Raw genomic sequence first — 16,166 nt, 5'->3', positions numbered from 1 at the left:
CTCAGCAACGCTCCTAGGTCTAGACCTCTTCCAAGCTCACATGCCCCGAGGAGAAGGAATGTCGAAGCCGAAAGGAGGTTGTGGAGAATCCCCACCGATCAGGTGTCCCTTCGGCGGTTTCTGTGACACCCCAGACTGCCAAGGACCGCTATTGTAAAAGCGTCCTACGTGAGTGTTTCTCGTCGTCGGGATCTTCATCACCGAGACGTGATTGGAGAGATTCCGATCGATCTCGGCCTCTCAAGAGGAGTTTGGAGGGCGCCGACTATTGACTCGAGCCCTGAAAACTTCCCTGAGGAGTCTCCATCGGGAGTGAAGAAGGCAAGAAGAGCCATTCTTTCAACCAGAGTGAGAAGGAGGCAGGAGGTGGAGGCTATGGACTCCTCCCCCCTCCTCCTTCCCCTCCTCCCGAAGAGGATAAAGAGGAGGCTACTAAGAGGTTCATGATGGCGATGCAGGAACAGATTTCGTCGTTTGTAGGAGTCCTGTCAAAGGAGCCTCCTAGAAGGAAAGACACTTCCCTTCCTATTAAAAGATCCTCCAGACGTATGGAGGTATCTACCTCCAGGATCGATACTCCTACTCGAGGGTGAGGTTTCCGGTACGAACCTGGATGAAACAATCAGACGTCTGGCACCGGCCAGGAGTGAGGACGGGGGTCCACCCAGGAGGCAGGAGCCAAGAGCCAGGAGTGGGAGGACGTCAACCAGGAGGCAAGGGAGCCAAGATGCCAAGAGTGTGGAGGCATCCAGGCAAGAGGCAAGAGCCCAGGAGGCAAAAAGAGCCAGAGGCAAGAGGCAGGAGGCAGGAGCCAGGAGCCAAGAGGCAGGAGGCAGGAGTCGGGAGGCAGGAGCCAGGAGTCCGGATCAGGAGCAGGAGTCCGGAGTCCAGGAGGCAGGGAGTCAGGAGGCAGGAGTCAGGAGCCAGGAGGCAGGAGTCAGGAGGCAAGAGTCAAGAGCCAGGAGTCAAGAGTCGGGGACTCGTTCCTGGAGGTTATGACTCTTCGCCAAATAGGAGCTCCTCTCCTCCTTAGAACATAGGAGGTCTTGGAAGGACTCTCCCTCCAAACGTGAACTTTCTCCTTCGTCTGATCGAGGGTTAGACGAGTTGTCTGACGACGAACCTCCTGCTAATGAGGGACTTTCTAGTTATAAAGTCTTGGCCTCATTACTACTACAAGAGTTTGGAGATTCTCTTAGTCCTGCGGCTCCTCCTTCTCCTCGTTCGCTCTTTTCGAGCTCAGCTACGGCTAAATCGTCGGCCTTTTTGAAAATGAAGCCTGCGATATCAATGAAGAAGGCACTCCATTCTTTAGATTCTTGGATGGACAAGAAGAAGGAGTTAGGAAAGACGGTATTCTGCATGCCTCCTTCCAGATTGCACGGGAAGAGAGGTATTTGGTATGGGACAGGAGAGACTATGGGTCTTTCTTTACCCGCCTCTGCAGATGCCGACTTTTCCAGTTTAGTGGAGGCCTCTAGACGTCACTCCTTAGGATCGGTCAGAGCGACGTGGAGCACTTCAGAGTTGAACCACTTTCTAAAGGGACTTTTTGTCACTTTAGAGGTGTTCAATTTTCTGGATTGGTCACTCGGAGTTCTGGCCAACAAATCTAAGGATCCGGAGTTTCTGAAAAACCCAGAAATTCTCCATAGCGTCCTGTCCTGCATGGACAGGCAGTACAGGACGGTTCGGGTGAAGTGGCTTCCCTTTTTGGTGCTGGTCTCCTGAAAAAGAGATCAGTGTATGGTTCCCTTTTATCGAAAGGGTTTCTCCGAGCCAGAGACTGCCTTACTGTTCGCGCCCCTCTATCAGATCATCTGTTCCTTCTCAGTTAGTGAAGGATATATCTCGCTCGCTAACTGAGAAGGCGACACCAAAGACCTACTTACGCAAACGTCCAAGAAAAAGGAACGAACGGTAGTGTCGACGGTTTAAGGAATGGAATCTCGTCCTACTCAGCAGCCCTTTCGTGAGGTGCAGCGGCTTCGTCCCCCTGCCAGAAGAAGAGCTCTGACAAAAGAGAGGAAGGTCTTCATTTAGGCCCTTCAAGAAATCGAAGTGACTTGTTGCTCCTCCAAGCACCAGTGGGCGCCAGACTCCTGAACTTTGCAGGAGTATGGGCACAAAGGGGAGCCGACCTTTGGTCAGTGTCGGTCCTAAAGAAGGGATATGTAATCCCCTTCGACGACAGCCCGCCCCTAACATCTACGCCTCGGGAACTGTCAGCGAGGTACAGAGACCCGTTAATGCGAAAGACTCTCCTTCAAATGGTGGAGCAAATGTGGGAAAAAGAGGCCATCGAACTTGTGCAGGATCCACACTCCCCGGGAATTTTACAATCGCCTTTTTCTAGTACCAAAGGCATCGGGGGGGTGGAGGCCAGTTCTGGACGTAAGCGCTCTGAATCGCTTCGTACAGAAAAAGAAGTTTCGTATGGAAACGTCCGCCTCTGTAATGTCGGCGCTTCGCCCAGGAGATTGGATGGTCTCTCTGGACCTGCAAGACGCCTATTTCCACGTTCCCATTCACCATTTGTCAAAGAAATATCTTCGCTTTGTGATAGGAGACAAGATCTTTCAGTTCAGGGCTCTGTGCTTCGGACTGTCTACAGCCCCACAAGTATTCACCAACCTGATGGCGAATGTAGCAAGATGGCTTCACCTAGAGGGGATAAACATCTCCCTCTACTTGGACGACTGGCTGATCAGGGCCAAGTCGAAGAGTCAGTGCTTGGAGGACTTAGAAGTAACAAGGAACATGATAGATTCGCTAGGGTTGCGCGTCAACCTCGAGAAGTCACAACTGATCCCCAGCCAGAACTTCTTGGTCTATCTGGGGATTCAGATGGATTCTCGGGGTTTTCGGGTATATCCTTCGCGAGAAAGAATCGCTCGAGGTTTGTCGAGAATCTCGAGCTTCTTAGAAAGAAAGAACAGCTCAGCGAGGGATTACCTGAGCCTTTTAGGGACCCTGTCCTCATTGGAAAAGTTCTTCTCGCTAGGGAGACCTCACCTCCGCCCTCTTCAGTTTTTCCTCAAAGAGGTGTGGAGTTGGAAGACGGGTCAACTAACTCTCGACGTCTTCCAACTTCCACAAGAAGTAAAGATCATATGAAGTGGTGGATCCCTCAGCTTCAAAAGAACGAAGGCGTATCGCTTGCTCTGCAGAACCCAGACCAGTGTTGTTTACCGACGCTTCGGAGTCGGGATGGGGAGCGACGCTGGGAGCAAGGGAGGTGTCAGGCACCTGGACAAGGAACAGGTGTCCTGGCACATCAATTGCAAGGAACTTGTGGCCATACACCTAGCCTTAAAGTTCTTCGAAGAGATTAGTCAGAGACGGGGTGATACAGATAACTCAGACAACACCACGGCTCTGGCTTACATACGCAAGCAAGGAGGCACGCACTCTTTCTCCCTCTATCAGTTGACAAGACACCTGTTAACCTGGACGGAAGAAAGAGGCATAACTCTCCTCACAAGGTTTGTTCAAGGGATCAAGAATGTGAGAGCGGACAGACTGAGCAGGAGAAACCAGGTCCTTCCCACAGAATGGACTCTTCACGAAGAAGTGTGTCGAAGTCTTTGGTCCCTGTGGGGGAGACCTCACATAGACCTGTTTGCGACGTTCCTCTCCAAAAGAATAAAGACCTTTTGCTCTCTAGTAGAAGATCCGAGAGCCTTCGCAATAGACGCGTTTCTCATGGATTGGTCGGGTGTGGACGCTTACGCCTTTCCTTTCCCCCGTTCAAAATCCTGGGGGAAAGTGCTCAGGAAGTTAGTAGCTTCGAAGAGCACGAAGTTGATACTCATAGCCCCATTTTGGCCAGCCCAGGAATGGTTCACGGAGGTACTGGAGTGGATAGTGGACTTCCCAGATCGCTTCCAAACAGACACGATCTACTCAGACAACCCCACTTCGAGAGGTTTCATCACAACCTCCCAGGTCTCGCTCTGACTGCCTTTCGACTATCGAAAGACTTGTCAGAGCGAGAGGCTTTTCTCGCAAGGCTGCGGGCTCTATCGCTAGAGCCCGCAGAGCTTTGACGAGAAGAGTATACCAGTCGAAGTGGGAAGTCTTTAGGAGGTGGTGTAAGGGTCAGAAGCTGTCCTCCTCCAGTACCTCTATAGTGAATATTTGCCGATTTCCTCCTCTTTCTGAGAGGAATCACACCTATCTGTCTCGACAATAAAAGGATACCGAAGCATGCTGTCTTCAGTATTCAGGAATCGAGGCCTGGACATTGCTAACGACAAAGATCTACACGATCTAATTAGATCTTTTGAGACTTCGAAAGCAGCTACTCCTAGAACACCTAGTTGGAATCTAGACGTTGGTCCTGAAATTCCTTTCATCGGATAAATTCGAACCTTTACATCTGGCGTCCTTCCGCGACGTCACTAGGAAATGCTTGTTCCTGGTGGCTCTCGCTACAGCAAGAGGACGAGCGAATTACACGCTCTGGATTCCACGTGGGGTTCAAAGGAGATGCGCCATCTGGTTCTTTCCAGACAATGTTTATGGCAAAGAACGAAAACCCATCAAAACCTTGGCCCAGAAGTTTTGAGGTAAAAGGCCTATCTAACCTGGTAGGCAGAGAGATAGAGAGATCTCTCTGTCCAGTGAGAGCTCTTAAATACTATTTAGAGAGGAAGAGACAGATGGGAGCTTGTCAACAAGGTCTTTGGTGTGCAGTGAAGAACCCCAAACAACTCATGTCCAAGAACGCCTTGGCTTTCTTGTGAGAAGCGTTATTACGGACGCTCACAAGAACTGCTCGAGGAATCCTTCGGTCTTCTAAATAAAGGTCAAGACGCATGAAGTAAGAGCAGTAGCAACGTCTTTGGCGTTCCAAAAGAATATGTCTCTGAAGAATATCATGAGGGACTACATATTGGAGGTGCAATTCAGTGTTTGCATCTCATTATCTGAAGGACGTGAGAGTGACCTATGAGAAGTGCTTTCTCGCTAGGTCCTTTTGTATCAGCAGATACAGTACTGGGTCTTGGAGCAAAGACTGATCCTTAATTTTGTGTTTTTGTAATCGTACATAAACCCTCTTGTCAGATATGTGCTTGGTTTCTAGTAGCAAGCTCACTACTGTCGCACGGGAGCAGGTGTCATTGCTGGTAGGGGTGGGGATCAAGGGTATGTATGACTAGTAGGGGAGTACAAAATTTTTTTTTTGTATATTTTGTAATGAAAGTGTAATTATGTTTCGAGTTTTTTGGTGTTTGTGAGGAGTTCGGGGGGATAACTCCTTACAATCTTAGAACTAACATGGATGTTAGGATCAGGTGATCGGGATCGGTTTTGTGCTCCTTGAACAAGGTGTATTGTCATGTTAGTGGAATAGCACCCAATGACAAAGGCCTTTAGGCTCTGCCGAGTAAGTGGATAAGACCCCATTGGCAGACCACAAGAACTCTTAGCCATAGATCATTATCTCGCTGAGGCTCTTGAGGCTAAGCAGACTCCAAGGCAGTAGCCACGAAGTCTTCAGCCTAATAAGGTAGGAACCAAGGTTTATAAATACCTACAACATATGTTGTTTACCTGTCTATTTCAGTAGTTAGCTGTCTCTTACCCACCACCAATGGGTGCTAATCAGCTAAGTATATATCTGGCAGGGAAGTTGAATGTTTATAAAAATGATATTGTCATGTTACAATAAAGTTTTTATACATACTTACCTACAGATATATACGATTAATAGCCCACCCAGCCTCCCCGCAGGAGACAGGTGGAAGAGAAGAATTCTGATTAGAAAACGGGGATGGTTCCTAGTCCTGCCACCCAGGGCCAGGGCGGGTAGATCACCTGACCTACCTGTAGCGTGTGCCGCGAAATTTGAAATTCTGTCGGAGACGACGGAGTCTATAGCTAAGTATATATCTGTCAGGTAAGTATGTATAAAACTTTATTGTAACATGACAATATCATTTTATTAAAGTAAATTGTATTTTCCTAACTATACAATTGTGAGGTCCTTTACATTATATTTCATGCCCACCTCATGCCACCCCCTCAATCTGATGCTTGGGCTGAAAGGAAAATTGGAATGTTTGCTACCAAATGGTAGTTAACTGCCTAACCACCTTGTTTGAAAATCTAGCTGCCGTTTCCAGCTTAGCTAAAAGTAATTTCTAATATAAAGGACTTCAGGTTTGTATAGTTAGGAAAAATACAATTTACTTTCAAAAAAATTATCATTCTGGAAGGATGAAGATGGTGAAAACAACACTGGGGTAACATTGAAAAATCATTCTTAGTAGCTGTAAGAATGAAGAATTCACCTGGTAGTCTAGTACATCTTATTTATGCCTAAGAATTTATTGATAGAATTGGAGTGTACTCTTGTATGTACATATGTTGTAGAAGTCAGCAAGTGCATTTTACAGTAATGAATTTAATGTTTAAATTTTGATCACTTTGGCTCTAGAAAGGTGGATTTATGTAAGGGATACTGCAGTCTGCAAGTTAATCATACCACTATTGGTCTCAGGACTTAGTTCAGAAGATTTTTTTCAAACTAGTATACCATAACTGATGTAAATTAGAATGTCAAGATGGCAAGTCACAATCTTCGGTCTCAAGATCAAGGTGCTTTCATTTTGCATTTTTATTTAGGGGCCAGTAGTGAGAGATTGCCCTGGGCTGGATGAAAACAAGTCTGAATATTAAATTTCTGCTTTACCTCTAGATTACAGTTATTACAGAGTATATGCATTAAAATGGTGATATCAGTATGTAGAGGTGATTCGTGAGTATTGGAAAAGAAAGAGGGAATGGATGTCAAGTAAACAAGAAAGAAATTGCTGCTGGGATCCTGAGGGTGCTGATAAGAATGCTTAGTAATTTTTTATGTATAGTATGTGAGGTGCATTCCATTGAACCCACGTGCAGGGGACATTTTGAAATTTTATTTGACTCCATTTCAACCAATAACAGACAGTAAATCTTGAATTCAAAACATTCTAAGGAAATCCTATCAGGTTTGAGTATACTACCTTTAGATTGTCTCATAGTTTGAAAAAAATCTTTTATTAGTGCATTAGATAAAATTTTATCTGGCTTTGCTAGTTGTTTTGAAAATTATTTGGAAAACTGAGAAACAATGTTAACATCAGTAGGGCAATGAACAATTAAGTGTTTGATGTCAGGAATCAAAAGTTATTGGTATGATGCTGATTACAGGTATGAGAAATATTGTTTATAAAAATTCAGAAATACTGTAATAGACTTGAAAGGTACAAGAAGATTATGTTGAATACTTTAAAGAAAACTGTATTCTAGTGATATTGTTCTGCAAAACATAACAGCAAAAAGTGACTTAACTGTATAAAGTTCTCTGGAATAGTCTTGAACTATAAATGCAGATATGAAAACTCTGAGTGTACTTTTGAAATTCCTATTAGCAATAGGCAGTACAGTTTATCTTTGTTAACATTTTAATTTCAAGTTCTCTTGACCTAGTTACATGTAGTAATGATTTTTCTACAGCCACTTCTATTTTGTGTATTTTCTGTCTGAATTTGCATTTGGTCTCAGTCTTCATTTCTTCATCATTCTCTTGGTCTACACTGTGGTTTTCATCCTGCTTCTTCCATGTTCTGCTGATTTTTTTCTTATTGGAAAGTATTGAATATTTTTAGGAAGTGAAACTTTACTGAACCACTTGAGTGGTTAAGAACTTTGTTGGCATAGTACTTTATATTATTTGGAAAGTATTGATTAAGATTCATGGATTTGTGACATGGTAACTTTAACTACTGTCCCCGGAGCATTTTTCCCTGGTTGGCATATATTTATTTTTTATTTATAACCAAGAAAAAGAATTATTATTGATACAAAGCTTGTAGTTGGGATTTATATTACTAAACTTTTTCTTCTATTTTTTCTTGAAGTACAACACTTGTAGGTGGAGTTGAACCTGGGAAGGCAAATCTTATTGGTCCGAAAGGATGTGACATAACAAATAGTGCCATTCGTGAGCTTCCTGAACTTCCTGATATATCTGCTATACGACTGGACTCGAGTAGTGGTGAAAAGAATGAAGTTACTATCTTATCTACTGGTGAAAAAGAATTCAGTGTGAGTCATTGCATAAAGTTAATACCATTTCTGTTTTGAAATTAACTTTTATTTTATAAGCACACTGTACATTTGTAATTGGGCAAGCAGCTTTTTCAGCATTCTTCAATTTTGGCTCCTCACTAAGCAACATATCTTTCTGATTAACCCTCTTAAAGCTTAGAAATCTGCCTCAAAGACCTTGTTAAACCAATGCACAGAGGTTGTTTCTGTTTACATAAAGAAAGCATGATTTATTAAACACTTACAGCATACTTTCTCAAAATGTTGCTTTTTCATAAGTAAAGTGATGGATACTGGACACTTAATGATGCATAGTATACTGTATTTCATAAAAGATTATGAAAAGGACTGTTGCCAACTTTACAAGTAAATCTGATGAATTCTTGACGTAAGAAATAGTTTCAGTTCTAGCTCTTTTTCACTTAAGTTCATCTTTGGTTAACCAGACTACTGATTTAAGTGTATCTTTGGTTAACCAGACTACTGACTGTCTGTAATAATAATAATGTTGTAATGTCAGTTAGGTGTAGTTTTGTGAAACTAAAGCAAGTATGTTCTGTTACTAACAGGAAGACACAAGTATAGGATCTACTAAAGAGGTTACTTTTGAAGACCTTGCAAAAGAATATTTAAGGTACTTGCAAGCAGCCTATATTGATGTTGTCACAGAAGAGGCATTCAACAAACAGTTGGAAGACTTGAAGGTAGGTTTGCTGAATTATTGTTCCTTTTTAAGCTCTTACATAAGAGTTTTTTGATGGTGCATGTGTTTTTGAAAGTTGCTAAATAATTGGAAGACCTCGGAGTAAAAACTCTTGACACTTTTTTTCTAGAACACTGATGTGTCGGTTAGCTTGTTATTCGTTGTTACACATTTCATTTTCATCATATCAAGTTTCTCTTAATATTTCTTATTTTAAATCTATGACTTTCATATTCATACAGCTACTGATAAGAACCTTTCACATGATCTATACTGTGTTACACAGGCACACTCCTTATTTGGTGCCCTCTTGTCATGTGATGTGTAGAAATCAGAGTTTATGGAATAAATTTTGCATATATGTATTTTAATACTAATTTACTGAATAAGCTTATTTCAGAATAGGACTGTAACGTGAATTTTATTCTCTTGCAAAAGAAATGATCATTTTTATAAAGATTCACATTACAGTATAGTGTTATGAGGATAGATAACTAATATGTGTCTTTCATGTAGTAAGATTTAACATGAACAAAGACTGTTTTAGAATGAATTACTTAATCACGTATAATATGGCGTATGGCACAGAAACGGTAATTTCTACAAATAAGTATACGTATTTGATTTTAACTGTAGATATATCAGCTGTGATAAAGAAGTCCTAAAATCTTATTTTCATCTGTTTTCTTTCCAATAAGACCCAACTAGTGTTCTTGGATCAATTAACAAGTGAAAAACAGGAGGAAGTGATGGAGCGTAAAAAGAAGTTGGAGTTGCTCTACCATCACCAGAAAGTCTTCCAGTCTTACAAAGATCAGACTGATCTGCTTTGTAAACTTGCAGGTGAGATTATGATGTGTGCCATTTTGTTGCTTATTTTTTGAAATTTCTCTCTCTCTCTCTCTCTCTCTCTCTCTCTCTCTCTCTCTCTCTCTCATAGAGTGAATTTTTAAAATCTGCTATACTATATACTTTTCATTTCATTAACTTCACTAGGAGATAGCTAAGCAAAATTATTTTGTCAAATAGGCCATACATTTAGAACAAAATTTGCAAAGATCTTGCCCTTCCCCCTAGCCTGGCTGGATCTTTGAGGCTATACTGTATACAGTAATAAAATTTTCTGTATACTGTAATCAAATTCATGATATATTTCAGGAATTTACTTGATTTTTTAAATTAGATATCTGATTACAGGATCATTGCAAGTTCCAATTATACGGTTACTGTACTATTGATTTTTTTTTTATAATTCAGACTGTCTACCAGGCTGTGAATCTGCATTAGAAGTTCTGACAAAGGAATCTGAGAAAAATTTGCATCAAGTAAAGATGGATAATCTGTATATGCCAACAAATCATGCAGCCTATAGAGGTAAGTATGTAGTAAAGAAATAATTTGCTTATATTTTTCTTGAGGCATAAGTACAAATAGATCAAAATGTAGGACATCTCTGTAATTGCTCTATCACATCTGCATCATTTATGGCCTCCAAAGGTCTACCTTCCCCTGGACTCAGGAATCCTGTCTAACAGACAGAAGTATTATAGTAGTCATCTCATATGCATAGTTACCTTATTTTCTTCTGAATGTCTGCAGCACTGTACAGCTCTGTCCAGAACTGATTGCTATTTTGCAAGGTTATACATATTTATGTTTCCAGTTTTTTCACTATTTTAGTAAGTAATAAATGAAGGAGCTTTATACTTGAGCAGTCACTTTCTTTAGTTGGTTATTTCTACCTCTGGATTGTTGGGTACTGGACTGAATAATTACACACAATTTTTATTGTCTTGAAATTTTTGGTTCTCTGCAGTTGTTAACAGTATAACAGTGTTTTTCAAGGTCTTGTGTTTACTGCTACAGTACTTAATGTCAGGTTTTGGCAGGTGGTTGAGATGATATAGATCCAGTTGATGCCTGTATTCCACTTTTAACAGATTTATTTTTGGTTCTGAGGCATGTGAAGAAGTTACCTGTCTTTGCTATTAATGGCTATAGGTCTTCCCTATCTCAAGTTTTTTTTAGCTTTGTGGACTCTATATAAGTGCTTCTGTTGAGCCTGAAGGACTGCCAGTACTTTTAGAAAGAGATGCCTCAGATGTGTAAGCCTCCCAATAGGTATTTTTCACAAGTATAAGTTTTGAACAAGGTAGCCCTGAGGCATCCCATATTGAAGACCCTTTCTTCTTTGTTTTGTGTCTTCAAGACAGATTAGCAAGCTTTATAAATTTTCTTGAACAAAGTTACACATACAAGAGGCTGGATCCTTGATACTGGACTGTGATGTCATAAATTTGCCCATTTCAATTTTAATCAAGCAAGGCATATGTGTTGATTTCCATGTTTTCCATGTTAGAACACACAATATTTTGAAAAAAAGAATATAACAATTAAGATAATACTATTTGAAAGTGAAATACATAATTGTTACTTATCTCAATGGTGATTTTTGTGTCTGGGTCACTTTCAAGTTCTGTGGTGTTGTACTGAAAATCTTCTATGGTTGCAAGACCTTTATCATTGATGGTGACTGGTGTAATTTATCTGAACTTTAACTCCTGAAAGCTTCACCAGTAATCAGTCCTTTTACAAGTTACAGCATTTAACCTTCTTTAGGCATGAAACTGTGAATATGGTACTTGTTGTGAATGCTATTTAACATAACTCCCAAAGGGACTGTAGGTGATTTGATGATCAATGATTGCCCTCAATTGTAAATACCTAAACTGCTGTTTGGTTGCATAGTCGGGCTCAATCTGTAACTGCAGCTAAAACCTGACAAAGTTGGCCAGGGTAAAAGGCTTTTCTTAAGTGGATGGATTCACTCATTTAATAATTACCTACTGCAAACAACAAATTTTTAATACTTATTCTGTCCATGTATGTACAAGAGTAAAGTGAGCATTTTTTCAATAACTAACGATCTATGTCCTTGTGTCTGTCAAATATAAAAATAAAAACATTTATGTATTACCTTTTAAAGCAGATTATTACATATAGTTATTCTCAATACTATGGTAGAAAATTTAAATATTCACCTTTTTAGAATTTTCTGTAAAATTTTTTACCTTTCAGTCCATACGGTTGACATAGAAATGTTACATCATACTCAAGGTGATGTCCTGACATTCTCCAACTGTACTGTAACACATTGTATTAACAGGAGATAGCATTTATATCAGATTGTGATTTCCAGATTATCAGATATTAATTTGTGTTAAATTTTATACAATACATTTTTATGGAACATTTTATTTAAGGAACACTGATTTTAGCAATCAGTGTTCCTTACAGTTTATATTGCTGCATACAAGTACAATGATTTTCATTTCAGATCAGTTATCTGGAGCTCTGAAGGATATGACTAGTTGTCTTTGTGAATTGGAATGCTTGTTGGAGCCCCGTTCTCATCAGCTTACTGACACAATTGGTCTTTTAGACAACTTAAAAACCAGTTCTCAAAATGCACAACAGTAAGTAATCTTAGTTCTTTGTGTTTTTATTAATTCTTAAGGCCGATTTAGAAAATCCTTATATGTAGAAATTGGTGAATTCATGACAAGTTGAGCATTGATCCCTAAAAGTTTAAATATGTGAACCGTTTCTTTCACTCCACTGAGACTTAACTAAGTAAAGTGTGGTAAAGATATTGATGATAATATGGCAAACAAAACTTAATCGAAGAGATAAATTTAGAAACAATAATTTGGTTGTAAGGAGTTGTGTCCATTCATTACCTCTGTATCAGTGGTTCTCAAAGTTCTTTGTGAGCAGCCCTGTTTTGGAACATCTCAATTCTTTGTGACCCAGTGTAAACTAAAGAGAAAGAAAATGTACAGTGATATATACATTTTTGTACATGACTTCCCTGCCAGATATATACTTAGCTTAGGTCTCTGATGTCACGACAGAAAATTCAAAACTCGCGGCACACGCTACAGGTAGGTCAGGTGATCTACCTTACCCGCCGCTGGGAGGCGGGTGTAAGAACCAGTCCCCCTTTCTTGTCAGATTATTTTCTGTCGCCGGCTGGACAACACCTGTTGTTCAGTCCTTACGATAGTTAAAATTCGTTCTCGTTGCCGACGATTTGGATTTTGGTGAAGTACCCTTTGTTTGTTGGCTTGGCATACGCTTTGTTCCGATACGTAATACAAACCCTCGGTCCTTTAACAATAGGAAGGTAACTAGCGGCAGCTGGGACGGTCGTAAGCTTCGAACAAGGGGAGAATGGTAGTTAACTGCTTGTCCGATCGTGCGCCCGACCCGCGCGCCCGAGAGTGAAGAATCACTTTTGCTTTCGGCCGCGGGTGTGAAGGACGTGTTTCGTCATCGCTCTCTGCCCGCTTCATCGTCGTATGCTTTGTTTATAATTGTGTTTTCTACTAATGGTTTTGGTTTGACTTGAAAATGAAACTGTAAGTACACTGTTTTCATTTTCATTACTTAATTATGAATCAACATGGAGCTATCGCCGTAGAGACGGCGATTTCCGCTCTTTTCACTGAATTGGGAACCCTTGAATTATGTCTCGGTGCCGAGGGCGGGCGCACTCGCGCCGAGTCATGTATTTTGGGCGAAAGTGTGTAATTGAAAGATGTAAGTACTCTTTTTCATTATATTTTTGCCCTGTGCGTTCGTTGCCGAGAGCTTGATTGCGCTCGGCAAGAGCCTCTTATTTTGTATGAATAGAATGCAATGAAAGTGGATTCGCAATGCAGTTTTCTTTTCATTTTCATTTATTAATTGCATCAAATTTAATTTTGGATCAATTTCCGCTCTTACCCGGAATTAATCCTTACGATTTATTGCTGTGAAAGTGAAAATAGCAAGTGCAGTATTGTTCATTTTCATATATATTTATGATAGCATCAGATTATTATGATCAAGTTTCCGCTCTTACCGGGAATTGATTTTTCCCTCTTTAAGTTCTATGAAGTGAATCGCAAGTGCAGTATTCTGTTTCATTTTCATATTAACTTTTCACTGCTGTGCGGGGGTAGGGGAAGCGAAGGTCTGCCAGGAAGTCGTCGGAAAGCTCTCCCGCGACTCCCTTGGTATCCGATTCTTCGTCTTCTTTCCTGCCCCCCCGCTCAGCTTCCTCGTATTTTGTTTTTTGGGGTCTTCCTTCGTTCGGGGTGGGGCACATGTCTCCCCCCCCGTGCGTGAGGGAACCCCTCTTACTAATCTGTCTGTGCTACCGCAGGTGCTACAGCCGTGGGAGACGACCTTGGACAGGTATGGACCACTGCGGCTGCAGGGCGTGCCTAGCATCCACGATCTGCTGCAGAGTCTAGCAGGCTGGGGCGGTGACCTTGGAGTGGTCTCACTACAACCCTTCAACGGCCGATTTATGCTGCTTCCCCCAGCTGGTCTACACTCCCCATGCTGTGTCGGTGACGCCGTCTGCCGCTTCTAGGGCCGGTCGCCCGCCGTACCGAGGAGGGTTATGCCGCCGCCGCCTGTGTTTTCTTCGTGTTGCCTGCCCCAGACTTCCGCTGTTCCAGCAGCTCGCGGCCCCTGGACCGGTTCTGCCAGTACCACGCTGGCTGCCGATGATTCTACGAGGCGATGGCTGGGCCTGCCGTACCTGTCGCTGATGTGGTTCCCGCTACTGGCTTGGCTGTCCCTTCTGTGTTTACCGCTGCCGCTGTTCCTGCCGCTCCTGAGCTGGTTGCTGTTCCTGTCGCTCCTGGTTCCTGCGCCTGTCCATGCTGGTAATGCCCATGGCCCGTGTGTTCTTCCCCAGTCCCAGGTCCTTCCGGACAGTGCAGTCGGGCCGTGTTGCTTCGGCAATAGGCCCGACTCCGGCCTGGATGGAGGACCTGACGACTGTCCTGCGTGAGCTGACGAAGAAGAGGAAGGTGTCATCTTCGTCTTCGTCTGTTGCTGCCTCTTCCCCTTCGACTTCTAAGGCCCATAAGCCGAAGAAGAAGAAGGCTGGCCTCCCCCCCCTAAGAAGTCTCCTTCGGGAACTTCTAAGGGCCCGTCCCACCTCGGTGGGACGGGGGGTCCTTCTGCTGGTCCTCCTGCTCCTTCGGGAGCGGGGGGCCCGTCTCCCCTTCCGTAAGGAAGAGATAGACGGGGACCAGAGGAGTATCGGTTAGCTCTGGTACTTCCTCGCCTGGTGCTAGCGGCGATGCCGCTAACGCGCCAGGTTCCGGCTCGGTCTCTCGTTCGCGGGAGATCCCGAGTGTACGCTCCTCTCCCTCGGGAGACCGTGCAGCCAAAGTTTCGGCACCAGAGTTCGCTCGGCGCCAAGACCACGGCGACGGAGCAGAAGGCTGGCGAGAACCCGCGCAGAGGTGGACATCTCCGCCAGGCCCAGCCGGCCGGCTCTCGGCAGCGACCAGCCCTGGTAACCGGGTTTTGTTATTCCCCCTAAGAAGACTCCTTCAGGGAACTTCGAAGGGCTCGTCACATTCCGGTGTGACGGGGGGGTTCTTCTGCTGGTCCTCCTGTTCCTTCGGGAACGGGGCCCGTCTCCCCTTCTGAGAAGAAGAAGAAGACGGGGACCAAGGGTGTGCTGGCTACCGCTGGTACACCCTCGCCTGGTTTGGCAGCTCTGCTGCTAAGCCAGGTTACCGGCTCGGTTTCTCGTCCGCGAGAAGTTCCGAGTGTACGATCTCCTTCGGGTGACCGTGCAGCCAAAGTTAAGACGCCTGAGTTTCGCTCAGCGTCATGACCGAGGCACGGAGCAGAAGACTGTCGAGAGCCGCTCAGGTGACTCTCGCCATGGGCCAGCGGCCGCTCTCGCAGCGACCACCGGTACCCACGGGTGGACGTGACGGTCTATGACCGGCCACGGGTTGAGGCTGGGAAGAGGTCCCCAGGTCCCCTCGACCGACGGTACCAGCCTCGGCTGTTACCAGCGGTTTGACGTGCGCGAGTGGAACGCCTCACCGGTCTCACGGCGAAAGCGAGCTCTGCAGGTCACCTGACCGCCGCTCCCACAGGGACCGGGCGGATACGGTGACCAGCAGCAGCTCGTCTGACGCACGGGGATCCGGGGTCGACGTGCTCAGTCGAGCCGCTCGCCACAGGTGAGCGGCACGGCCAGGCCTGCAGATCGATCCCCACCGCGGGTTGGTGATCGGCTGCAGCCCCCCACGTACGCTGGTCCTGCCAGCGAGCGGGGGGGGAGCGTCAGGTCTGTCTCTCCACTACCTTCAACTTCCTCGGGCTACACCGGGAAGAGCGAGGTAGCTAGGAGTGATCGTGAGAGGTGCGCCGCTCACGATCCCGTCACGACGCCGCACGTGCCACGTATGGTCTTAGGACCAACCAGGACGTACGCGCAAGTGATTGGAGGCGACCGTCAGGGGAGAGGGGGTAAGCCGTCAGTTCTGTCTCTCCGATA

At 44.0% G+C, this 16,166-nt stretch overlaps 1 protein-coding gene across 1 annotated transcript in view; it reads left to right on the top strand.

Annotated features, from left to right (window-relative positions):
- LOC135196624 (uncharacterized) overlaps nucleotides 1-16,166 on the top strand; it is a 41,567-nt gene that overhangs the window by 3,927 nt on the left and 21,474 nt on the right. The window contains exons 4-8 of the mRNA XM_064223465.1: nucleotides 7,911-8,097; nucleotides 8,670-8,804; nucleotides 9,502-9,646; nucleotides 10,061-10,177; nucleotides 12,141-12,279. Of these exons, the coding sequence (XP_064079535.1) occupies nucleotides 7,911-8,097; nucleotides 8,670-8,804; nucleotides 9,502-9,646; nucleotides 10,061-10,177; nucleotides 12,141-12,279 (723 nt within the window). The remainder of the gene's footprint in view (nucleotides 1-7,910; nucleotides 8,098-8,669; nucleotides 8,805-9,501; nucleotides 9,647-10,060; nucleotides 10,178-12,140; nucleotides 12,280-16,166) is intronic.

Source organism: Macrobrachium nipponense, chromosome 18 (assembly GCF_015104395.2).
Source record: "Macrobrachium nipponense isolate FS-2020 chromosome 18, ASM1510439v2, whole genome shotgun sequence".
Classification (NCBI taxonomy): Eukaryota; Metazoa; Arthropoda; class Malacostraca; order Decapoda; family Palaemonidae; genus Macrobrachium; species Macrobrachium nipponense.
Note: the sequence above shows the minus strand (reverse complement) of the source record. Positions and strands in the feature narration are given on the sequence as shown.